Source organism: Hylobates moloch, unplaced genomic scaffold, assembly GCF_009828535.3.
Source record: "Hylobates moloch isolate HMO894 unplaced genomic scaffold, HMol_V3 SCAFFOLD_1, whole genome shotgun sequence".
Taxonomy (NCBI): domain Eukaryota; kingdom Metazoa; phylum Chordata; class Mammalia; order Primates; family Hylobatidae; genus Hylobates; species Hylobates moloch.
Window position 1 is genome coordinate 141,467,387 of NW_026652276.1, and position 26,933 is coordinate 141,494,319.

The window sequence follows — 26,933 nt, forward strand, 5'->3', positions numbered from 1 at the left end:
AAGATTTTGCAAGAAGTCTTCACAGTGATGTCATCTTAACATAGGGTCTGTAGACCACTAAAATTCTTCTTAATCTGTGCCATCCTGCTTCTGTTATTTATAGGTGCAGCCCAAACCCGCTAATACTTAAAAAGAGAGGCTAAAATTATCCCAGAGAAGACAATGGCTTAAGTAACTAAATAGGAAAATGCCCACTTCACAAATTCAAGTTGAAAAGTAGTAAGCCCTTACATTTAAATAGCATTTTTAGCTGGGCACGGTGCTCATACCTGTAATCCCAGCACTTTGGGAGACCAAGGCAGGAGAATTGCTTGAGCCCAGGAGTTCGAGACCAACCTGGGCAATAAAGTGAAACCCCGTCTCTACCAAAAACAACAACAACAAAAACAAAAACAAATAGCCAGGCACAGTGGCACATGCCTGTAGTCCGAGCTACTCGAAAGGCTGAGGTGGGAGGATTGCTTGAGCCTGGGAAGTTGAGGCTGCAGTGAGCTATGATCATCACACTCCAGCCAGGGTGACAGTGCAAGACCCTGTCTCAAAAAATAAATAAATAGATAGCATTTTTATATTACAGCATACATTCACATATTCACAGCCAATCTATGAAGAAGTTATTAATACTTTCCTGTTTTATACACTGAGACTCAGAAGTTGAATAATTTGTCACACAATTTGCCAGCAAGTGGCACATCCCCAAAACAAAATATAACATCTCCAGATCTTTTACCCTTTCTACAATGCTATTTATCAACCAACCATTTGTTGAGTATATCATGCACTGTAATAGGTAATGGGGATGCTGGCAAGCTATGACCTCAGTGCTGACTTTGTAGGAAGTTTATAATGGAGGAATCAGACAAGAAAATCCAAGATTTTAATAAAGTATGATAAATGCTGTAATAGAATTAAGCACAGGGTGGATTTTGGTTTTGTATATATAATTAATAAAATATATGTAAAATAAATATTTCTTCCAGTATTCTAGCAACAACCCGAATATGCATTGTGTGTTTTTATATTTTAGAAAATGGACTAGAATCAAAATGGCATGTCATTGTAATAAATTTCTTCATTTTTGATAGACATAAACATCTATACAATGTCTTCTGAAATCCATAAGCTGTCTTACACAGTTTTAGAGTCACAGCTTTCTAGATATTCTTTCCTAAGTTCAAAATGGTTACATTTATTTCAGGATAATTTCGGTCTTTTTGTTTTGTTTTTGAGACAGGGTCTTGCTCTGTTGTCCAGGCTGGAGTGCAGTGGCGCGATCTCAGCTCACTGCAGCCTCCACCTTCTGGGTTCAAGCAATCCTCCATCTCAGCCTCCTGAGTAGCTGGGACTACAGGCACATGCCACCATGCCCAGCTAATTTTTGTATTTTTTGTAAAGACAGGGTTTCCTCATGTTGCCCAGGCTGGTCTCAAACTTCTAGGCTCAAGCAGTCCACCAGCCTCAACCTCCCAAAGTGCTGGGATTACAGATGTGAGCCAACATGCCTAGCTAATTTAGATCTTAATTCTCCTTTGCAGTGGGACTAGGCTTGATAGTGTTATATGATTAAAGGAATATGTATGAGAGATAAGATTTGGTTCCAAGGAATGTCAAAACTTTAGAATTACCCATTTTAGTTAGATGCTTACTTTGGGGTGTAGGTTATGGTGAAGTCAGAAATAATTATGATACCACATCAATATGAGGAAAGAGTTGAACTACCACAGACCTCTGAATTAAAAGATAAATTATTCTTTCTTTTGTGGTCTTCTCTTGCTTAAGCAACTGATTTCTGCTTTTTAAAATATGTGTTTGAACAAGTGAGAAAGTACACCTGTCAAAAGACTAACCAGCTGAGAACCATTGTCAGCATTAATTTTTTTTAAATAAATGACTCTGAAGCTATTTAGCAGTCTGTAATCTAAATACAAAGCAAAGCTATTGATCGATGATGGATAGTGCTGGATTTGCTTGTAAGCTTTGACTTAAATTGTCTACTTAATTTCTCTAGGTGAGATCAACAGGATTAGGAGGAATGGTAGTTATATGGTTTAAATAAAAATGGCTATAGAAATTGAGCAAAATAATTGTAAAACATTAATGGTTTACCATCTTGATAAAGTAAACTAGAAACTAACAAAACAGCAGTCACTTTAATGTTGTAAGAATGTTTGAATGACATAGATTGGCTAATTGAAAGCATTTTTTATAAATTGGGTTTTTGTCTATAATCCATTTCAAAGTGAAGATATTGCGAAATAATGTAATTTAACCATATGTGTGAGCATCTCATGTTTTCATAACATGTGGGCACTCACTCTTCCAAGATTGTTTGGCTAGCATAATGCTGACTTTTTTGGCTTTTAATAATTGGTTATGAATAGTATAAACTGTAAAATAGAAAGCTATTTGATTTGACAATAGCAAAATATTCACAATTTGAATGAAATAGGTATCTCTTCACTTGGGCTTTTAAAAAACATATAAATACTGTATTTCATTGAACACATTAAATTCAAAAGCAGACCATTACTTGCAGCTGTCTATTCTAATGGCCAGATTTTATATATACTACAGACAATTACAGTTTCTTTGTTCTTACTGTACTGTAAAATAAGTTCTTCCACATACTTGCCTGGGAAGTTTTGAAAAATAAAGCCTAACTTGAAAATTATGAATCAAGATTTCTTTCAATATTAAAAACAGTAATAATACTCTTGGTTTTATTTTATAGTTAATAAAAATTTAGATGAATGAAGCTTCTTCCTCTCCCTTTTAGGACAAGTCTAGATCATATTTTCTGTGCTAAATTGAAAGTTGTTTCTCCAATCATTAGAATGAATGAACATGCATTAAGCCTCTGTTAAAAGCTACTAAGGAGTAGTGAAGTCAGTGTTAAAGTTTATTTCTTCTTCTTGCTCATATCACTAAAAATAAATTGCCCAAAAGATGTATAGCAGGAAGGAAAAGAAAAATCAAATAATATTGAAAAGTACACATAAGAATAATCAGTCAAAATAAGCAACAGTTTTCCTTGCCTTAAAAAAAGAATCTACCATCTGAAATGCCTACTTGTTTAAGGAACAAAGAGCCAGGTCTCCCTCTTTGTAGATCTCACTTATAGATAGTATTTGGAGAGTGGGTGAGTGAGCAAGAATCCCGAATCCAAACGTGGGCAGCAGACCCTCTCTCTGGCTGCTCCTTTGCTGATCAGGGCCCAGGTAAAACTTTTTTTGGTATACTTTCTATAACTTAATAGGTTTCTTAGGAGAATAATAGATGCATGGGAATAATAACATTTACATTTTAAGTTCCCTTATCTGTTAGGCCATGATTGTGCCAAAATGATTAAGGTGAGTTGAGATTGAGAGTACAACTGAATCTGTCTCTTTGGGTTTGTGATTAATCTGGGCGATACTTGATTGCTGAATATTTCTGTAGAGATTTAGAGTATCTTATACATGCCTGGCATAAATACAGATTGGAGGCAGGATGTTTTTAGTTGGTTTCTCTAATTTTATTATCTGCCTAAACATTTTAAGAAATATATTCTTTTGCTTCTATCCCTTTACCCCCAAATGATTCAGGTGTAGGAGCTGCACGATCTGGGAACCTCACGTTTATGGTGGGAGGAGTTGAAGATGAATTTGCTGCTGCCCAAGAGTTGCTGGGGTGCATGGGCTCCAACGTGGTGTACTGTGGAGCTGTTGGGACTGGGCAGGTAAGATTTTTACATTAATGACCTTGACTTGATGATGTAAAATTGACTAATGTTCCTTTCTCTTCCCTGACCATATTTTTATTCTTCTTTCTTCAACCTGTGGATTCTTTGTTTGCTCAGATTTTAAAACATTTATTTGGAATAAATTAGTTTTGCATCATTCCTGGTGGGCTTAAGCAGACATCAGCCAATTTACTTATTAAAAATACGTCCATTATTGGCCAGACGTGATGGCTCATGCCTGTAATCCCAACACTTTGGGAAGCTGAGGCAGGAGGATCACTCAAGCCCAGGAGTTTGACACCAGCCAGGGCAACATAGTAAGACCCCATCTCTACAAAAAACAAAAAAGTTAGTCGAGTGTGGTGACACACACTTATAGTCCCAGCTACTTAGGAGGCTGAGGTGGTGGGGGGATCACCTGAGCCCAGGGGTGGGGGATTGAGGCTACAGTGAGCCATGATAGAGCCACTGCAGTCAGCCTGGGTGACAGAGCAAGAACCGATCTCAAAAAAAAGGGGAAAAAAATTCATTATTAGGATCTTGACATGTCTGTCATCCCAGCAACTACTGAAATCATCCTTAAAACTGCCTTTATTTGAAGTGCTTGTTTCTGAGTTGCCATTTTCCTCCATCTAATTTTGTAATTACAGTTGACCCTTGAACAACACAGATTTGAACTCCATAGGCCCACTTATACACCTATTTTTTTCCATAGATATATTGAAAATTTTTTTGAGGATTTGTGACAGTTTGAAAAAACAGATGAACCACATGGCCTAGAAATATCAAAAACATTAAGAAAAAGTTAGATATGTCATGAACGCATAAAATATATGTAGATAGATACTAGTTTATAAATATGCACAAATCTGTTATAAAGAGTTAAAATTTATCAAAATTTACAAATATTTATAGACCATACATGGCACCATTCACAGTTGAGAGAAATGTAAATAAATGTAAAGATGCATTAAATCATAATGGCATAAAATTAACTGTAGTAATACTGTACTACCGTAATAATTTTGTGGCCACCTCCTGTTGCTATTGCAGTGAACTCAAGTGTTACAAGTATTGGGCATAAAATGTCATGTGACACTAATCATCTTTGTGTGAGTGGTTCATCTCTTCAGTAAATTGTGTATCATAGTAAAAATTGATCTCTTGGAATTCTCTTGTATTTTTTATCATGTTTAGTGCAATACCATAAACCTTGAATGACACCATGGGACCCATACAAAGTGCCACTAGTGATGCTGGAAGTGCTCCTAAGAAGCTGAGAAAAGTCATGACATTACAAGAAAAAGTTGAATTGCCTGATACATACCATGGATTGAGGTCTGCAGCTGGGTTTGCCCTCCATTTCAAGATAAAGCCAATGTAAGGACCATTGTAAAAAAAGAAAAGAATAGTCATGAACCCATCACTGCAGCTACTCCAGCAGGCTTGCACTTTTGGCAGAACATTGTTTTATCTCACATTGAAAATGCAGCTTTTATGTAGATGCAGGATTGCTATAGAAGGGCATACTTACATCTAATATGATTCAAGAAAAAGTGAAGTCATTACATGACAACTTAAAGCAAAAAGAAAGTGAAGGATCTAAAGCTGGAGAATTTAATGCCAGCAAAGGATGGTTTGATGATTTTAGGAAGAGGTTTGCTTAAAAAACATCAAGAAATAGGCGAAGTAGCTTCTGCCAACCAAGAGACAGCAGACAGTTCCCAGGCGCCATTAAGAAAAAAATCATTGAAGAGAAAGTATATCTGCCTGAATGAGTTTTTAATGCAGACAGAAGTGCCCTATTACGGGAAAAAAAAAAAGGATGCTCGAAGGACATTTATTAGGAAGAGAAGCAAGCAGCACCAGGATTTAAGGCAGGAAAGGATAGGCTAACTCTACTGTCCTGTACAAATGCAGTTGGGTTGATAATCAGGACTGCCCTTATCTGTAAAGTTGCTAACTCCTGAGGCTTTAAGTGAAAAGATAAATACCAGCTGCCTGTCTTTTGGTTGTACAGCAAGAAGGCCTGGACAATGAGAACCCTGTTTCTGGATTGTTTCCATCGATGGCTTTGTCTCTGGAGTCAGGAAATATCTTGCCAGTAAGGGACTGACTTTTAAAGTTATTTTGATATTGGACAGTACCCCTGGCCACCCAGAATAACATGAGTTCAACACTGAAGGTGTCCAAGGGGCCAACTTGCCCCTAAACACAGCGCCTCTAATTCAGCCTCTAGAGTAGGGGATCATAAGGACCTTTAAGGCTCATTACACATGGTACTGTATGGGAAGGATTGTCACTGTGGAAGAAAACCCTGATAGAACATGAAAATCTGGAAAGATTACACCACTGAAGATGCCATTCTTATTGTAGAAAATGCCTTGAAAGCCATCAAGCCCCTAACAGTAAATTCCTGCTGGAAAAAACTGTCCAGATGTTGTGCAGGACTTCACAGGATTTATGGCAGGGCCAATCAAGGAAATCACTAAAGAGATTGTGCATATGGCAAAAAAGGTGGGGAGTGTATGAAAGCTTTCAAGATATGGATCTTGGATTAATTCAAGAGCTAATAGAGACCACACCAGAGTAATTAACAGAAGAGACTTGATGGAGATGAGTGCTTCTGAACAGTGCCAGATGATGAGGAAGAAGATGTGCCAAAAGCAGTGCCAGGAAACAAATTGACATTAGACAGTATGGCAGAACGGTTCTGATTATTCAAGACTCCTTTCAACTTCTTTTACAACATGGACCCTTCTATGATACAGACACTGAAAATAAAGCAAACAGTGAAAGACGGATTGGTACCATACAAAAACGTTTTTAGAGAAATGAAAGAGCAAAAACATCAGTTAGAAATTACAATTTCCATAAAGTTATCCAGAGTGTGCCTGCCCCTTCTGCCTCCCCTTCTACCACCTCCACCTCTTCTGCCTCCGTCACCCCGAGACAGCAAAGAGCAGCCCCTCCTCTTCCTCCTCAGCCTACTCATTATTAAGATGGGATTGAAGACCTCTATGATGATCTACTTCCACTTAATGAAAAATAAATATATTTTATCTTCCTTAATGATTCCCTTAGTAACATTTTTTCTCTAGCTTGCTTTACCATAAGAATACAATATATAATACAGATACAAAATATGTGTTAATCAACTGTTTATGTTATTGACGAGGCTTCCAGTCAACAGTGGGCTATTAGAAGTTAAGTTTTTGGAGAGTCAAAAGTTACACATGGGTTTTTGACTGCACTGAGGGTTTGGCACCCCTAACCCCCTCATCCTTCAAGGGTCAACTGTACTTGCCATAGCTCTATTTGTAGTACAATCAGGCAGCAATAACCCATGGACTTCAAACTTTTTCTTGAAAAGCAAGTAACTTTCATTTAGAAGTATGAGGTGATTGACAGAGATGATTAAACAATACTGAACACTGAAATCAAGCTAGTTGTCTCCCTCCCCTTCCCAATACACACACACACTCTCACTCTCCTCTTAATGCTTTTACCCTAGTCACTAGGACTCTCTTTATCTCACTCTAGACTTGGTATTATCTTAGATATATTTATTGTCTCCATACTCTTGTCCAGTCAGTCTCCAAGCTCTATTAATTCAAGTTACTCTCATTGTTGACCTTCATTTCCATTCAACACAGGACCTGGTCCAAGCCTTTCTTTCAGTGTCTCACACCTAGTTTACTGGTCAGGGGGCCTAATAGGTCTCTGAATGTCAAATTTACCACTCTGTCCAACATCATAACCCAGACCAACTCCATCAAGATGCTTGTATCATCATAGTGCTTCCCCATTCTGAAACTTTGAATAGACCCCTATTTCCTACCATGTCAAATTTTAACTCTCCACCCTAGCTTTCATAGCTGACATGTTCTTGCCCCAGTCTTAACCATGAAATTTCTCACCATTCCTTAAAACACAGGCATATTAAACAATTTTCTTACTGATCTCTAGCAACATCCCATGTTCTTAAATATTTAATCCTTCTTATATATTTACCCTTCTCCCCAGATCTCCTTCTTTCCCTTTCTTGTCTGTTTAAATCCTGCCTTGGCCTCCTAAAGGATGATTTCAGGTTCCACTTCCTCTCTGTTCCTGCCTTCAGTGGTCTTGTTGCTCTGAACTCCTCTTATCTCTTATAGCCTCTACCTTACAGTTCACCACTTGTTTTTGTTGCCTTTTCATATAGCGTATTACTCCCATTTCCCAGTTAGATTGTAAGTTCCATACCTTAAAGAGCAGTTGTGCCCTATAGTGCTGAGCCTGTAGTAGCTATGTGGAAAATAAATTTCCACATAGGCAAATTTATTACCTAGTGGAGGAGACCCGCAAGTCTGCTCTGGGATAGCATGTGAGGTTCAGTGGGAGCCATGCTGCATCAGGTTCTCTTCCCCACTCGAGAAAATCAACAGCTGAATGTTATTTCTTTTAGAACGTAGCCCCTGGAATTGGGCAAGGAAAAATGTCCTGTGAGTTATAGCTTGAAAATACAGATATTTAATATGTACTCAATTTATTTTCAGGCGGCAAAGATATGCAACAACATGCTGTTAGCTATTAGTATGATTGGAACTGCTGAAGCTATGAATCTTGGAATCAGGTTTGTTGAATAGTACATTTTTATACTAACATTTTTATAGGCTTTCTTATTTGATTTTCTGATGTTAAAAAAATGATATTCATGAGAGATAAATGAGTTGATCTAAGAACATTTTGAAAGTACTTCATTATTGAACTTTAACAGACTTTGCTTATTGGACGAGCAATAGGACCCAGGAGAGCATGAATACGCTTTGCCATAGCCATAAAATGTATTGCCTGTGCATTTGAAGTTATCCTTTTTATATGGGAGCCCCATTTCTTCTATTATGTTGAAATGCAAGAAACATTTTTCTATAAAATTTAAACATACTTTGGCAATGTTGGGACAAATTTGTATAAGACATGGTTTTCGTGTGTAGTGAATTCAAGTGGTATGCTACCATGTGACTAGTTTATGTACCTTTTAAAAATATAGTCTCCAAATCCGCACTAAAGGTGTTCTTGTTGGTTCATTCTCAGGCTAAAAACTGGATAGCATTCATAAAGATGCAATTCATATGCATAACTCTTTCATTTTATTTTGCCTGTGGTTTAGTTACTTTGCATTCGTATGTATCTTTCTATTAAAATGGCATACTTTGCTTAAAGTGATTGAGGAATTCTGTTTTTCCTATGGATGATCATCTTTTAAATGCTTAAGGTTAATGTCTTAATTTTAGCCTTTAATCTTTTGGTTTAGTAATGCTACATATGATTAATCACCTAATTAATTTTTGAATGTTTTATATTTCATGAAAATAATAAATATACATTTCTTACTTTAGAAAATGCTTAATGAGCAGGATGCTTTACTCATTTGCTTTCATCACATTCCCTAAAACTGCTTACCAAATATATCACAAAACAGAATCGTGTTTCATACCATAGCTTTTGATAAAAGTAATAAAAAGAGCCAACATACTTGAGATATTTTTGAAAACACAGTAATGGATTCACATTTCCTCTTAATTACCATATCAAGATGCTGTTGTTTTATTGAATTGCCCTTGTCTCAGATGTTTAACTATCTTGACCTATTAAGTTGTCATGTTGTAATTGAGATAAAAGAGGAATTTGCTTTGCATCAGCACTAATTGGTTTATCAATATCGTGTACCATTTACATTTTAAAATTGAATGTCCATAAGATGGTAAAGCCTGTCTGTACAGAGCCTTAATAAAAGTGGTAGTATATAGGGACCTTTTCAGAGTGTTATGTTTGTATTGTGGCCAGTTTTAGGATATGGGTCACTTACCATAATTGAAAAACTGGTTACTAGTAACTTGTTTTCATGTTCATTCTCTAGACTAATTTCATGGAAGAGGAAGATGTACATTTCTGGAACATAAATTGCATACACAGTTAATTGGTGTTGATACCAGGATTGGTATGCATATGTATGTTTAGAATTTTATTTTTATTTTTCTGGATATAAATGATTATATAAAGTAAAAGGCTGGATGAACCTAGGTTATACTGTACTACAGCTTTCCCTCTTTGCCCATTGACTCTCTCTTACCTTGAGCATCACTGGACCAGGATGTTCCTTAGTCATAGTGATGCATTCTCTGGCATTTCTTGAATAATTTTCCTGTCAGAACTCTTATTATAAGATGATCGTTTGACCTTCTAAAATGAAGTTTTGTATAGGCTAAGCGCTTGTGGAAGTTCTACTGCAAACACCAGCTACAATTGGAGGCAATACAATCGAATACAAGGTGTACAATGAAGTAAAAACCATTGGCTACTTGTAGTGGGTTTGTTTTCAGGGAGAAAATGAAAAGTGATAAAAAATAGAGATATAAGAGAGCAGAAGCAATTAATAGAGTTTCCCTTATTTTTGGCTCTGATCAACTATGACAAAATTATTATTTAGAAATATGAAACTTTTAAATCTTTCATGTTTCTAAAACTACATATATACTGATGTATATAACATAAAATATATTTTAAAAGTCTGAACACAAGGCAGAAACTCACTAGTTGTACTTAACTGTTAAAAATAATTTATAAATTTCTAGTGTTTCAGATTATACCAATGAATTGCTTATTTTCATAACATGAGGATTTTATCACTTTATCTTACAAAGATTCTCAGTGGTTTAAAGACCCTAAAAATGAATGCTGCTGCTGTTGTCTTTTCTCCATGGTTTACAGACATGGTTTAAAGTGACAGGATTGTTCTCTAATAGAGTATAGAGAGCGGCCACGATTTATTGAGCTTTGCAAGGTGAAAGAGAAAATTGGCATCAGCAAGCATAAATTCCCAAGTAGTAAATTCCCACAAAGTAGTATAGCATCAAAATGGTTTAGCCACATTTATATTCTGCTCACTCTGAAGTGAAATTTTTTCAGAGTATTAATGTCAACATTTACAAATTGAGTCACCCATTCCTGTGATCATTTCTGATTAATTTTATTCTAAGTCAGTGGTTTTTCTGGAACACTGTTCCCCTTATTTAAAAAAATTGAAGAATAAAATCTTACAGTTTAAAATTCTCATTGACCCTATGCTCTTTTACAGTGAGTCTTTATGGATGTTAGCAAAATTTTTAAATGTTGTAAAAAAAAAAAAAGTAAAAGAGTAAAAAATATGGTATACAATATATTTTGAGATTCCTTTTTTATTAGACCTTTCTGCTTTCTAATTGGATTCCTACATAGGCATTAGAAGCATAGTTTTATGGTCCTGAAAGTACCCTACTTGTATTAGAGAGGTTTCGTTCCTGTGTATCACATAGAAATAACGTTGATAATGTTTTGTTGTTTTAAATTACCAGCTCCACTGGAAACTGATTTAAAAATATATATATATTGGTGGTATAACAAGTTACTTGCATTACCAACCAGGCCCAGGCTCCTCCAGCAACCACTGTATTGTCTTCCGCCAAAAGAAGCTTGAAGCAGCTGAACTTCTGGAAAGCTGTTCAAGATGAGAACTTTCCCTCCATGTAGTTTTATTAATAGTTTCTTGTATACTGCCCTTAGAAGATGTTGCTTTTGCATTTATATGATGACTGGAGCCTTAGTTGTGTACCCTAATAAACATAACAGATGGCAAAGGTTTGTAATTTGTAAATGGCCAAAAAGTTTGTTCTTTGTATATATCTATACTGTCTGGTTTTACATAAGAACAAAGCAAATTATGTCACTAAACTGGGATGTTTGTGTCACAGAAACAGATCTGGAAATGAAACATCTAAGACTACATCAGTCCAAATCATTCACTTATCCATCATACAGATTTCTTAATAAACTGATAAAATGCCATCATATTGGCTAGTTGTTGACTATTAAGTTTACCACCTACTTAATAGTCAACTACTAGCCAATACAATGGCATTTGGGCGTGCATGTAGGTCTGCATTCAAGCTGTCCCACAGACTTAAGCTTTTCTCATGTATAAAATGACAAAAATAATTACATCTATCCACTGGGTTGTTGTGACGATTAAGTGAGTTAATCCATGTAAAACTTATTAAATAGTTTCTGGCACATAGTAGGTGTCGATATGTGGTAATGATATTTGTGGTTGTGGTGAGGTGGTTATTGTTTGAAATTAAATTGTACTTTAATCTTTTTCTTCCTAACATGTCTCACTAGCTGGCATTACATATTTATTTGTCTGTTTATTACCTGTCTTCCCATCTAGAAGCTCCATGAAGGGGAATGGTTTGTTTACTCATTGCCATATTTTAAGAATATACCTAGCAGGTATTAGGCACCCAGTGAAGATTTGTCAGATAAATAAGGAGAGGAGGGAGGAGGTAGGGGAGTGATTGAGTGAGGGGATAAGATATGGCACTTCTCTTGCCAAAGGTAAAAGTTATCCAGGTGGGTCTTAACTCAGCCCTCCTGGCAGACAGGCACAGCCTCCTTTTAGCTTCCTTCTTACTGTCCCCTTCGCTGCACGTGTAGCACTTGGATATAGCAGATCTGAGTAAACATTGATGGATAAGTGATTGATTAATTAAAATTGACATGGTCTTAGATGTTTCATTTCCAGATCTGTTCCTGTGATACAAACATCCCAGTTTAGTGACATAATTTGTTTCGTTCTTACGTAAAACCAGACGAGTATAGATTACTCACAGATAATATAAACAAACATTTTTGGCCCTTAAAGTCTTGGTTACAATGAAGGCAAATGTTTAATTTTTTAAATTTTTTTACAGTCTATGCATTATTTTTACTTCTTCCAAACCTCATTTAAAATTCTTATGTTTTAGAGGTGAGTAGATTTGACACAGTGACGTTTATTTGAGATGCATTATATATGCAGTCAGAGCAATGAATTTATTCTGTTTATATCAGAGAACATTCCAGCAATTGTAAAGCCACATGCATGCACGCATGCACTCTCGAACCACATCCAGTGGCAAGTTATTATGGGGACTGACAGACTGTCATTCTTTTGATGGCTTGAGCTGTATATCTTCTGAACAGCAATGGGGCTCTTATGCAGAAAGTATCATATGTTCCCAGCCAATTTACAGGGAAACAGCAATAACATTTTATCATGGTTGAGAGCCCAGTAGCTGCTTCCTATTAAACTTGCCCTTTCAGATACCTGTCTTGGATTAATTTGTTGATTTCGAATGGAAACTCAGTCTTCTCCAGTGAAGCATGACGTTCTAGGATAGACTCTGAATGACAATTACTGTGTATTCTAGCTGGTTTCAGACCATTACAAGCCTTGGGCACAGTGGAAAACAGAGGACTTCAGTAACTGATTTTAATATCATGTCTAATTTTAACTGTCAGTTATGTATCTGCCAGAGAAAGAATCCTCAGAAAGATGAAATGCAAAACACTTCTAACTTGCTCTTTTTAATGATACACTTTGCTGCGGGTGGGGGCAGGGGGAGGGAAGTGGAGAGGGAATAACTATCTCCTGAAGGGAATCAGCACAGTGGGGAAGCATCAGATTTGAAAAGTGAGAATGAAACAACTGCCACCTGATTTTTTGTATGTGCCCCTCAGGATGCTTCTAAATAGTAATGTGTTCACCAAAAAGGGTTTCCATCAATCAATACCAGTACTTTTCCTTGAACATTCAAGAAAAATTTAGGGTTTTACAAAGTTAGGATAATTAGCTTTGCTCACCATTTTGTTGAATATTATAGAAAAGAGTGAATTTCCTTAGCTGTAAAAGCTCTTGTGAGCTACTACTGAGTGTAACCTGGTAGCTTAGAAAGAAGAGAGGAATTCTGCTGCTTTAAATGTGATGAACCATCTTAAAAGATCTAAGTTAGGAAGCCCTGAAATTATATTTCAAATGGAGGGAGAAAGCGACGTTTTGGAGTCTTTGAAAGTATTTTCTCCTTATGGAGCATATTAGATATATGCATTCTTGAACATTTGTACTTTGCAGTTATAGCAAATTAACGAATTGTTAATTTGTGATTTTACTTTTCACAATTATTCCCTAAGCACACTGGCTTTATCTTTTCCTAAGTGATATACTACAGTAGCATACTGATAGCCTAATCTTATTTAAAAGGAGAAAGCAAGCATCAGTAGCATACTATGCATGCAGTGAACTTGGATCTTTATAAAAGAATGAATGAAACTGTTGGGTTTCTCTCCGGGAATCTACAGTTGAACAGAATGAATGATAGCCAATTTAGACTGAATTTCTGTATCTGTTATAATCCTTAGTAAAATCCATCACTATAACATGGGCCACCATATGAATTCAGATACATGATATGCCACATAACAGTCTGGGAACCACAGCTACCCCTTGAAAGCCTGATTACATAACAGTCGTATTATGTGGTAATTCCATACATATTTTTGGCTGTTAGCCTCAGCCCCCTGCTCTAGCATCTGAAAAAATGTTTTATTGGCCATGATATTCAGATTTTGAAATAAACAGATGTGTTTTAGACATACAGAGTAAACAATCTGAGCATGCCAAGATGCACAGTTTGTTTAACATTTACATAAGTGTCTCTTTTCAGTGTTTTTTTAATTTTCTGGAAGAGGTTGGTTTTAAGAAAAAGCAGAAAGCTTTTATGGCAATTGTTTCATAATGGCTCTGTTAAGAAACCAAATAAATTGCTAGGTATAAAGTTTTATTTGAAACTTGATTCAGTGATACTTAGCAAAATTGTGCTTCCCAAACTGCATTATATCTTTAGAATCCAAGTAATGGAGCATTTTGATTCTATTTTTTCTAGGGTCCACATTGAACAGCCGTTTATGCCATCAGCCCAGTGATAGAACAAATGATGTTTCCGCTTGGGCAAGCTTTGTTTTATCAGGATCAGTAACCTTATCAGCAGTTGACCCAGAACTATAATGCATGTCTCTGAATAGATAGCATATGTCACAACTCTTTGCAGACTTGCTTCATAAGCAAGATTGTCTAATAAAGATTTAATAAATAAGGAAAAGTTTGCAGCAAAAAAGTCTTCTTTTATAATAACTTTTCTTAAGCTCGTTTACAGCTCCTGGCTCATCTCTTGCATTTATTCTCATAAAAACTAAAGGAATAAACATACGTGTAAATGCATTCACACAGACTCCCATGATGCATTGTTTATCTGTCAATATTTCTTTCTGAAATATATCATTTGTGGATAAAGAATGTAGAATTTAAATTATCATATTGGTTTAAGGTTCTTACGTGACACATAAATGTAGTAATGTCCAAAGACTAGAAAACCCATGAGTGTGATAAACCAACAATATTTTTATGCAGTTATATATTATTTTTTCTTAATAATAGGATAACATAGAAGGTTTTCTCTAAATGCAAAATGGTCCTGGCTCAAAAATGTTCTTATTTAACCAGTAGTGTTTAGTACTCTATAATTCAAAATTGGATTCTTCACTCTCGTATCAATCTGCTTAGATTTTAGAAGACATATAATAAATGGAGAGAGAAGATGGAGCATCCCCAAACATAAATAAGTCACGCACGACGTGTACATTTTGACACTTAACACTTCTTTTCTTTGACCTTTGACAGGTTAGGGCTTGACCCAAAACTACTAGCTAAAATCCTAAATATGAGCTCAGGACGGTGTTGGTCAAGTGACACTTATAATCCTGTACCTGGAGTGATGGATGGCGTTCCCTCGGCTAATAACTATCAGGGTGGATTTGGAACAACACTCATGGCTAAGGTATGGTAAATGTAGATACTAACCAAGAGAGAAGGAAAAATGTTTCATGGTCCAATAACACTTTCCTTCTCTTTCTCTTAATAAAGCATATGTCTCATGTAAGAGGCAAAATTACTAGAATATTCACTCTCACTGAAAATGAGTAAAAACCTAACTTAGATGAAAATCTTTATCTTGTTCATTTTTATTCCTGGCCTTTTGGATGAGAAGAATGGGCCAGACCGTGTGTGTGTGTGTGCGTGTGTGTGTGTGTGTGTGTGTGTGTGTGTGTGTGCGCGCGCTTGGGTTTGTTTATATGAGCTGGTAAAATTTTGTTCATCATAAATTTATGTTAATTTACCAACTTCTTAAATGAGAACAGTGAGAATTTTCTCATTGTTATTAATACACTGGCAGTGCTTAGATGCATCACAAAAGAAGAGAGGATTTTCCCATTGATAATAGATTTCCAAATACATCTTCCTGCTTTAAGATTTTAATATATGGATTTATATGTAAAAACTAGTTAAGTCATTTGAAAAGCAAACTGTCATCCTTCTCTTGTTTGAGATCTCAACTTTAGAAAGTCTGTGTTCTCAACTACAGAAAATAATTTTTAGACCAGCTAACTTTCAGATTTCTGCAGTGCTTATTTTCTCCCAGTTGAGGGTTTGTTTGTTTGTTTGTTTTGTTTTGTTCCTGATTAAAATGTAAGAATACGGCCAGGCGCAATGGCTCATGCCTTTAATCCCAGCATTTTGGGAGGCCGAGGTGGGCACATCATCTGAGGTCAGGAGTTCAAGACCAGCCTAGCTAACATGGTGAAACCCCGTTTCTACTAAAAATAAATAAAATTAGTCAGGCGTGGTGGTGCATGTCTGTAAGCCCAGCTACTCGGGAGGCTGAGGCAGGAGAATCGCTTGAAACCGGGAGGTGGAGATTGCAGTCAGCTGAGATAGCGCCACTGCACTCCAGCCTGGGCAACAGAGCGAGACTTCGTCTCGAATAGAAAAAAAAAAAAGAAAAAGTAAGAATACATATACCTAGATACCACACACGCATACCTTGGAGATATTGCGGGTTCAGTTCCAGACAACCACAACAAGTCACACAAATTTTTTGGTTTCCCACTACATATAAAAATTATGTTTATACTGTGCCATAGTCTATTAAGTGTGCATTAGCATTATGTCTAAACAATATACATATCTTAATTTTAAAATGCTCTACTGCTAAAAAATGCTAACACTTATCTGAGCCTTCAGTGAGTCATATAGTCCTTTTTTTGCTGGTGGAAGGTCTTGCCTTGAGGTTGATGACTGCTGATTGACCAGCATGGTGGTTGCTGAAGGTTGGGTGGCTATGACAATTTCTTAAAATAGGACAGTAATGAAGTTGAAGTTTACTGCATTGATTGACTCATCCTTTCACAGAAGATTTATGTGCTGTTTGATAGCATTTTACCCACAGTAGAACTTCTTTCAAAAACGGAGGCAATCCTCTCAAACCCTGATGCTACTTTATCAACTAAGTTTGTGTAATATTCTAAATCCTTTCTTGTCATTTCACCAGGAGTAGATCCATCTCAAGAAACCACTTTCTTTGCTCATCCATAAGAAGCAACTCCTCATCCCTTCAAGTTTAGCACAAGATTGTAGTAACTCAGTCACATCTGCAGGCTCCACTTCTAATTCTAGTTCTCCTATTTCCACCACGTCTGCAGTGACTTTCTCCATTGAAGTCTTAAAGGCCTCAAAGTTATCCATGAGCATTGGAGTCAGCTTCTTTCAAACTCTTGTTAATGTTGATATTTTGACCTCCTCCCATGAATCACAAATATTCTTAATGGCATCTAGAATGGTGAATTATTTTCATAAGGTTTCAGTTTACTCTGCCCAGATCTGTCAGAGGAATCACTATATATGGTAGCTATTGCCTTCTGAAATATTTCTCACATAAGAGTTGAAAAATGACTCTTTGATCCATGGGCTACAGAATAGATGTTGTGTTCATAGACATGAAAACAACATTAATCTCCCTGTACATCTCCATCAGCACTCTTGGGTGACCATGTTTACTGTCAGTGAGCAGTCATATTTTGAAAGGAATCTTCTGACCAGTAGGTCTCAACAGTGGGCTTAAAATAAATATTCAGTAAACCATCCCATAAACAGATGTGCTTTCTTCTAGACTTTGCTGTTCCATTTGTAGAGCACAGGCAGAGTAGATTCAGCATAATTCTTAAGGGCCTTAGGATTTTTAGAATAGTAAATGAGCATTGGCTTCAACTTCAAGCCACCAGCTGCATTGGCCCTTAACAAGAGGGTTAGCCTGTCCTTTGAAGCTTTGGAACCAGACATTGACTTCTCTTTAGCTGTGAAAAGTCCTAGATGATATCTTCCAACAGCAGGCTGTTTCATCTACACTGAAGATCTGTTGTTTAGTATGGCCACCCTCATCAGTGATAGCTGGATCTTCTGGATAACTTCCTGCAGTTTCTCCATCAGCACTTGCTGCTTCACCTTCCACTTTTATGTTATGGAGATGGCTTCTTTGCTTAAACCTCATGAACTAATCACTGCTAGCTTCACACGTCTTCTGCAGCTTCCTCACCTCTCTCAGCCTTCATAGAATTGGAGAAAGTTAGGGCTTTGTTCTGGGTTAAGCTTTGGTTTAAGGGAATGTTTTGGCTGGTTTGATCTATCCAGACCACTCAAACTTTCTCCCTATCAGCAGGAAGGCCGTTTCACTTATCATTCATGTGTTCACCGGAATAGCATTTGTAATTTTCTTCAAGAATTTTTTCTTTGCATTCTACTGTTTGTTTTAATGGGCCTGCCTTTCAGCCTGTCTTAATTTTCTACATGCCTTCCTCACTAAGCTTAATCATTTCTAGCTTTTGATTGAAAGTGTGAGACAGCTGACTCCTCCTTTCATTTGAACACTTAGAGGCCATTATAGGGTTATTAATTGGCCTAATTTCAATATTTTGTGTCTCAGGGAATAGGGAGGCCTGAGGGGTAAGAGAGAGAGAGAGAGAGCTGCCATTCAGTAACAGGGCAGTCAGAACACATGTGTACCACATTTATCGATTATGTTTGCCATCTTATGTGTGCTTTGTGACACCCTAAAACAGTTTCAATAGTAACATCAAAGATCACTGATCGGCTGGGCGCAGTGGCTCATGCCTGTAATCCCAGCACTTTGGGAGGCCGAGGTGGGTGTATCACCTGAGGTTAGGAGTTTGAAACCAGCCTGGCCAACGTGGCGAAGCCCCGTCTCTACTAAAAATTAAAAAAAAAACAAAAACAAAAAAACTGGGTGTGGTGGTGGCACATGCTTGTAATCCCAGCTGCTCAGGAGGCTGTGGGAGGAGAATTGCTTGAACCTGGGAGGCGGAGGTTGCTGTCAGCCAAGGTTGCACCACTACACGCCAGCCTGGGCAATAAGAGAGAAACTCCGTCTCAAAAAAAAAAAAAAAAAAGCCATTGATCGTGGATCACCATAACAGAAATAATAGTAATGAAAAAGTTTGAAATATTGTGAGAATTACCAAAATGTGACAGCTGCATGAACTGGGCACATGCTGTTGGAAAAACAGTGCTGATAGACTTGCTCAATGCAGGATTGCCACAAACCTTCGATTATTAAAATACAAAAACAAACATGCATTATCTGTGAAGCATGATAAACTGAAGCACAGTAAGACAAGATGTGCCCATACTTGGCTTACTCTCCCTCATTCCCCATGATGTTTGTTCATTCTGCTTCTTGAATGTGCCTTGAATTCATCCAGCTCCCTTCTCCCCCGCTAGCAGTACCTTGGCTGAGCCTTGTTTGTGTTGTACCATAAATACATCTTAACTGATCTTGTCTTTCAGCCTGATCTTCTCCAGTTTATTTTCCATACCAAAGCAAGAGTGTGCTTTCTAAAATGTAAAATCCTGATTGTGTCACTTCTCCTTTGAAGCTTTTGTAGTTTGAGTTACTTGGAGATTAAAGTCCATCCCTGCAACTTGTCTGACAAGCCCCCAGATGCCTTGGCTTTTGCTTGCCTCAACCAGACTGATTTTCTTTCCCATCCCCCTCTCCTTGCTTTCATCATGCTGAACTCACTTCCCCCTCTTGTTCTGTCTCTTGGAAACCTTCACATTTGCTGTCCCTTCTGCCAGGATCATTCTTCCTTGCCCACCACCTCCCTGCCACCCCCATGTTTTCACCTGGCTCTGGGTCTGTGCTTCACTGTCTCTTTTTCTTCACCTTTCCCAGCACCCCAGACCCTGCTTCCTTGGATCCCATGATAGTACTCTTCCTATCCAATTATACCATGCTTATTTGTCTTTCTCCTTAACACAATGTGAGTTTGGGTGGGCTGTGGCTGTTTTGCTCATCATTTTATCCCAGCTTCTGGCACATTGTCAGCACACTTCAAATATTTATTGGATGAAGTAATATTTGCAACTATTATTTCCTGTTTTGCAGTTTTATTTCTCTTTGTTTTCATTTAAGAATTTAAAAAAATTTTATGTCTTACAGATTTCCACAGATAAGATTACACAGGGAAATTTTTTTTTTTCTTCAAATCTTTGGAACAAAACAAACAGGTATTGTGGAAGGTGGAAAAATAGAAGAGACACTCAGAAATCAAGGTTTCTGTCTGGAGCAGTTTTGCAGTTATATGAAAGCACTTACTTATTAAAAAATGTTAACTTCCCATAGTATTTATAAGTATCTTATTTTTTCAGATTACATTTTTCCTTCTTTGAAACCAAAACATTAGGAACCACAGTTCCAAAGAGACTTTACCACCAGTCTCAGTGTGTTCTCTCCTCCTGTTTGATTTAGGATCTGGGATTGGCACAAGACTCTGCTACCAGCACAAAGAGCCCAATCCTTCTTGGCAGTCTGGCCCATCAGATCTACAGGATGATGTGTGCAAAGGGCTACTCAAAGAAAGACTTCTCATCCGTGTTCCAGTTCCTACGAGAGGAGGAGACCTTCTGAGTGTGCCCTTTGGCCATGGACACTGTTGGGAACCAAACTCTGTCTCGGAGCCTCCTTTTAGCTCACTCTACAAGTAAATGGATTTAATCAAAGGTCACCTATCTGCTTTTGATTGTCTAGGTCACAGTAATCCCTAGGATTTTTCACCCATTTTTAACCGCTTATTCTTTTTGTCTTTTTAACAAACATACTATCTGAATTTTTTTTCTGCAAGCCACTGATTGATAGTCTCTGCTAACTAGCTGAATTGACCTTTTTACAAAGTTTGATCCCTGAGCATCCTCAACTAAATCATTGAATACTTCAATCAGGATATTATCTGCTTTACTTTACAAATAAAACCAAATCTTTTGTCAACAGGATGAAACCCATCTTAAAGGAAAGAAAAGGAATTGGTGTGAAGAGAGAAGTTAGAGAAGGGAAATGCAGTGAATTACTATCTGTGTCCATCAGGAAGTTTGTCCTGTTAACCAAATGGTTACTGCACTACCAGGGTTACTGGTTTATTTTCCAGGGAGCTGATAAAGCAGGAGAACTGTTGCTGCATGTTTTCTATTTGGACTCCGTCACAATATGGTAGGATATCCCTCACCAACTCCCGACACTCAGCAGACTTGTTTTTATATCTTTTTCTTTCTTGTACATTCTTACTACATATTTTTTGACTTAAGAATGACATCATTAGACCCATTTCAGAGCCAATGATGATATTTGCTTTAGATAATTATTATATTATTATAAATATAGCCATATTATTTTGAATTCAAATAAATTTCTATACTGGTAATACTTTCTTGGTGTTTTTGTTTCTCCCCATCATTTGGTGAACTAATGATCTGACAAACTGATGTTCACACTAATGGGGAAAGGATGGGAATAAAGAGAAAGGAGGGGAGGTCAAAAGGAACAAAGCTCTGAGTTGGCCAGTGGCAAGCCAGCATTTTGCTGCTTTACCTGAATCCTTATAGAGTATTCGTTTGAATGTTTTTTAGGTCATCAGTTCTCTAGGAATTCAGCCAGTGTTAAGTGTAACATGCCCCAATATGGAGCACAGTCACCACTTTTCCCACCTCAGCCTCTAGAAACATTCCAGGTAATAGACCTAGACACCAAATTTGGCAGAAATATTATTACTTTCATCATTTTACTGGTGGTAAAAAAATTCCAGGCACTGTTATAAGTGCTGGGGATACAGTGATGAACAAGACACAAGATTTCTGCCCTTGCAGAGCATAAGTTCTGGTGTCTCATGTGTTTGTGACAGACAAGAAATATGTATTTTTCAGATAAGAAGAACTAAAAAGAAAAGAAAAAGCAGGATAAGGGGGATGGATAGGGAGTGCCAGGGGTATTTTCTTAGGGTGATAAGGAAAGTTCTCCCCAATAAGGTGGCAACTGAGCAGAGGTAAGGGAGTAAGCAATGCAGGTATCTGAGGAACAAACATTCCAGGCAAAGGGGACAGAAAGTACAAAGGCCTAGAGGTAGGACAGTACTGAATATGAGGAATAACAGGGAGGCTATAAGTGAAGTGGCACAGAATGAGGGTAGCCAGATGATTATATGGGGCCTTGCAGGGTATGTTAGGACACTGGCTTTTATTCTGAGCAAAATGGGCAATGTATCAGTTAGCTTTTGCTGGACAACAAATCACCCCAAAATTTAGTGGCTTAAAACAACAAACATGTATTGTTTTTCAAGATTCTGTGTGTTGGCCATATTATTATTCTGGCCTAGACCAGCTCATCTGCAGCTACAGTGTCTAGTTTGGCTTTACTCAGCTGGGACAGCTGGAATGGTTGGGGCTTCTCTCCATGTTTTCATGCATTCTCCAGGAGGCTAGTATGAATTTGTTCACATAGTGGTGGAAGCATCCCAGCAGCAGCATAGGACAAGCCCTGACTTTCTAAGCCTCTGCTTGCTTCATGTTTGTACTTTCCCCTTGGCCACAGCAAATGTCATAGCCAAGCCCAGAATCAGCATAGGAGGGGTCTGCATAAGAGGAGTGTGGACACAAAGAGGGGCATTATGGTGGCCTTTTTGCAAACAACCTATCACAAGCAGCCTGTGAAAGTTTTTCACCAGATTGATGTGATCTGACCTACTTTTTTAAAGGATCACTCTGGATGCTGTGTGGAGAAGAGTCTGTAGGAGCAAGGCTGGAAACAAGGAGACCAATTCGGAGGCAATAGTAATAATCCAGTTGAGAGGTGGTAGCTGGGACCAGAATGTTAAAATGACGGAGGAGGCCAGAAGTGGTTAGATTCTGAACCTAGAAAACAGAGCCAGTAACTGATGGATGGCGTGAGACAGAAAGTAGGGAGTCAGGGATAATCCCACTGTCAGTGGCCTGAGAAAGCAGAAGAAAGAAGTCGCCATTTCCTATATGGGGAAGATCATGGGAGGAAGATTTGGGGAGGATTGTAGGAAGTTTAGGAGAAAAAAATCAGGGATTTATATGAGATGCCTTAATAGACATCTAAGTAAAGAAGAACAAAAGTCCAAGGACTGAGCCCTGTGTTACTGTAACTTTAGTGGTTAGGAAAATGAGGGGGGACAAGCAAATGAGACTGAAGCAGAGAGATGAGTAAAGTAGGGAAAAAACATGGAAGCAGTGTCCCGGGAGCCAAATGAAAACAGTATTTTAAGGAGGGAATGATGATCTGTGAGTTGAGTAATAGGGCTGAGAATCATTTGGATTTGGCAAAAGAGCTATCACTGGTGACTTTTTCAAGAGTTTTAGTGGAGTCTTGCAAATGAGAGTTGGATTGAGAATGGGAGAGGAATTGGAAACAGTAAGTATAGAGAATTCTTGAAGAGCTTTGCTGCAGAGGAAAACAGACAAATGGGATAGACATTGGCAGCAAATAAGGGATCAGGAGTTTTATTATATTTTTAAAATAGGAAATATTATGGGATTATACGGATGGAAGTGGAATGATCCAGTAACGAGGCGGAAAGTAATGACGCAACAGAGAGGATGTTTGCTAAATGATATCTTTTGAGTAGTTGAGAGGGAAGGGGTTTAACTGTGCCCAAATCTCTGCAAATTAAAGGAACCAGCAAAAACAGATCACATTTCAGCCCGTCAGCATCTTACATGAAGGATAGAATAGAATTGTAATTAATTATACAGTTTTCAACATGAACAAAATATTTGTGCTGGAAAGGAATTACCTCTGAGTGTGACCCTGTACAAGCCACCCTCTACTGACCATTTTCTCATCTATGAAGTTGTCATAAACAATCTAGCTTAATATTAAATGCTTTCTGGAAATGAAAACAAAAGATATAAGGACAATCACAGATGATAGCAGCATATGGAAAAACTGGAACCCTTATACATTGCTGCTGGGAATATAAAATGGTGCAGCCACTTTGGAAAATAGCTTGGTAATTCCTCAAAAGGTTAAACAGTGTTGGCACATGATCCAGCAATTTCACTCCTAGATGTATAACCAAGAAAGGAAAAAAATATATCCACACAAAACTTGTACACAAATGTTCATAGCAGCATTATTCATAATAACTAAAAAGTGGAAACAATCCAAATATCCCCCAACTGATGATTGGATGAACAAACTGTTATATCTGCACAATGGAAGATTGCTTGGCCATACGAAGGAATAAAGTACTGATCCATGCTACCACATGGATGAACTTAAAAACATACCAGGTGAAAGGCGGCAGATGCAAAGGGCCACATATTGTATGATTCTACTTATTTGAAGTATTGGATAATAGGCAAATCCATACAGACAGTAGCCGAGTGGTTTCCAGGGACTGGAGAGGGGGAAATGGGGAGTGACTGCTAATGGATATGGAGTTTTTTGGGGGAGTGATGAAAATGTTCTGGAATTAATAGTGATGGTTCACAACTTTGTGGATATATTTTAAAATCACTGAGTGGTATACTTGTAAATAGTGAATTACATCTCCATTTTTAAAAAGCCTAAGGAAAATATCATGAGTTAAGATCTTTTGATAAGTGGTTCTCAACTGTGGCAGTTTTGCTTGCCAGGGGGGACACATGGCAATGGCTGGAGACATTTTTGGTTGTCCATTTTACTGTTATTTAGTGGGTGGAGGCCAAGAATGTTGCTAAAACTCTTACAATGCACGGGCCTGCACCCACAACAATAGTTATCCTGCCCAAAATGCCAGTCAGGCAAAGTTTAAGAAACACTGTTCTAGGTGTACATTCCACAGGACCTGAACTCAGCATATCAAAACCTGAGCTCATTTGCCCCCAGAGCCCTGCTTCTCCTTCTGGTCCTATCCCACGACTCCTCCCAGGCTTTCAGGACCCATCCCTGACTCCTCCACTCCTCCACCCATTCTCCATAGCTAATTCTAAATCTCTAGTGCCTATTACAGGCCCTCACCAGTTCTTATCTAGGGCAGCAGTCCCCAACATTTTTGGCACCAGGGACTGGTTTTGTGGAAGACAGTTTTTCCATGGGTGGTGGTTGGAGGAATGGTTTTGGGCTGAAGCTGTTCTACCTCAGATCATCAGGCATTAGATTCTTGTAAGGAGCGCACAACCTAGATTCCTCACGTGTGTTCGCAATAGGGTTCAGGCTCCTATGAGAATCTAATGGAGCTGCTGATCTGACAGGAGACAAAGCTTAGGCAGTAACGCTTGCTCACCGGCTGGCCACTCACCTGTCCTGCAACCCAGTTCCTAACAGGCCACGGACCAGGTCAGTACTGGTCCTCAGCCCAGGGTTTGGAGACCCCTGATCTAGGGCACTTCGGTATCTGCAGCGACACCTTTTATTTTTCCTAACAGCTTTTTAAAGGTATAGTGTACATACAATGAAATTTGCTCCTTTTATACAATGAATGACTTTTAGTAAATTTAGAGTTTCACAACCATCACCACAATTCAGTTTTAGAACATTTCCATCACCCCTGCAAAATCCCTTGGATCCATTTGTAATCACTCCTCATTCTCCCTGCCCCCAGCCATTGGCGGCTACTAAGCTTTCTGATTCTAGATTTAAAGCTGCTTCTTGGCCACCAGCCTGGTTTTATTTCCCAATTGCTGAGCACTGCTGCAAGAGAGGTCTTTCTAAGACTGAAATCCAATCCAGCCAACTCCGTTTAGAATGTTTGAGCCTAGGATACAGTCTGGTCTCCAAAGCCGTCCTGCTGGGGCTTCTATTTCACCAGCACCACTGCCCACAATACTTGTCTTTTCCCAAACGTGCCATGCTTTGCACACCTCAGTACATTTGCACATGCCATTTCTTCCATTTGGAATGCCGCCCCTTCTGGCACCGTGACTGGTTTGGCACTGTTATCTTCTAAAAAGCCTTCCTCAGCTACTTCAGACTCAGTCGTTTCCACTTTGTTTTCATAGCAGTTTGTTGATATCTTTCTCATCATAGGACTTGCCCTGTTACATTATATTTGCAGCTTTGCTCATTTGTCTTCACCAGACTGTGAGCTGGACGGCACAGAATGTGTCGTATCAGCTTTGAGGTTTGCGTTGAGTTCAGCACGTAGCATTAAGAGCTCAATAAGCGTTTGAATAAATGAATGAGTGAAAGCTAGGGCATTACATTTATGTTAGGTGAATTACTGACTGCATAAACGTTTTCTTAAAGATTCTTGCTTAGCAGACCAAGTTTATTAGTCAAAAGTTTAGCTTTTGCTGTTAAAACTGGAGAAATTCTGGAAAAGAGAAAGTATGCATTTTTGGTAGCAGGCTTAGTCTAAACTTTTATGTACTTGCATACAGTAAAGCATGCACCTATTTCCCCTTATGGAGCACAGCAGTTGCAAATGTAATCTTACATAACATGCTATGTAGACCTTGAGACATGAGATGAATCTCAGAATACTAGGTTTGATTTATTGAAGGGCATCTGTAAATAGGTGTCTGAGAGACTGCCATCCTACTGATCTGACACCATTATAATGGAGCACACGGCTCAGCCACAGCTGAGTCCACATGTAAGTGAACACCAAATGAACTGGGCCTACTCCTTGGCCATTCTTCACATTACACAAATTTCTATCTTGTTTTCTAAGCAATCAGAAACGTGTATATTATGTCCACGTTGTAGGGGGGGAGAAAGGCAAATCTGAGCAGAGAATGGGGCAAAATTATCTGTGTACATAAATTCTACCCAGGCTACTGTCAGAAGCCCGCTGCTGCTGAGGAAAACAGCGCGAGTTACCACCAGCCTCAGCTGCGGTAACTGCACCCTTGAGCATTCTCAAATGGCCAGCCAATGGGGAGGCATCTGCCTGAGTGGGGTTTTTAGCCATCTTTCAGTTCAATTGAAGAGGGAGCTTAAGGACATCATAGGGATTTGTAACATTCCATGCAAGGTGTCAGACCCATAAACTAGCGTGTCCATCATACCAATGCGCAAGTGGAATCGTCTCTCATTGGTGGCAGACAGATTGAAGATGACCTTTTGCTATGTAATTGTATTCATCATTTAATAATTCAAGAATATCTAAAGGGGATGAAGACTTCTTTATT

At 38.2% G+C, this 26,933-nt stretch overlaps 1 protein-coding gene across 1 annotated transcript in view; it reads left to right on the forward strand.

Annotated features, from left to right (window-relative positions):
• The window catches only part of HIBADH (3-hydroxyisobutyrate dehydrogenase), a 136,584-nt gene extending 115,359 nt beyond the window's left edge, over positions 1 to 21,225 (forward strand). Inside the window, exons 5-8 of the mRNA XM_032758582.2 lie at positions 3,585 to 3,718; positions 8,260 to 8,336; positions 15,297 to 15,453; positions 20,278 to 21,225. Coding sequence (XP_032614473.1) covers positions 3,585 to 3,718; positions 8,260 to 8,336; positions 15,297 to 15,453; positions 20,278 to 20,436 — 527 coding nt within the window. The 3' untranslated portion in view covers positions 20,437 to 21,225. The remainder of the gene's footprint in view (positions 1 to 3,584; positions 3,719 to 8,259; positions 8,337 to 15,296; positions 15,454 to 20,277) is intronic.
• The last annotated feature ends 5,708 nt before the right edge of the window (positions 21,226 to 26,933 follow it).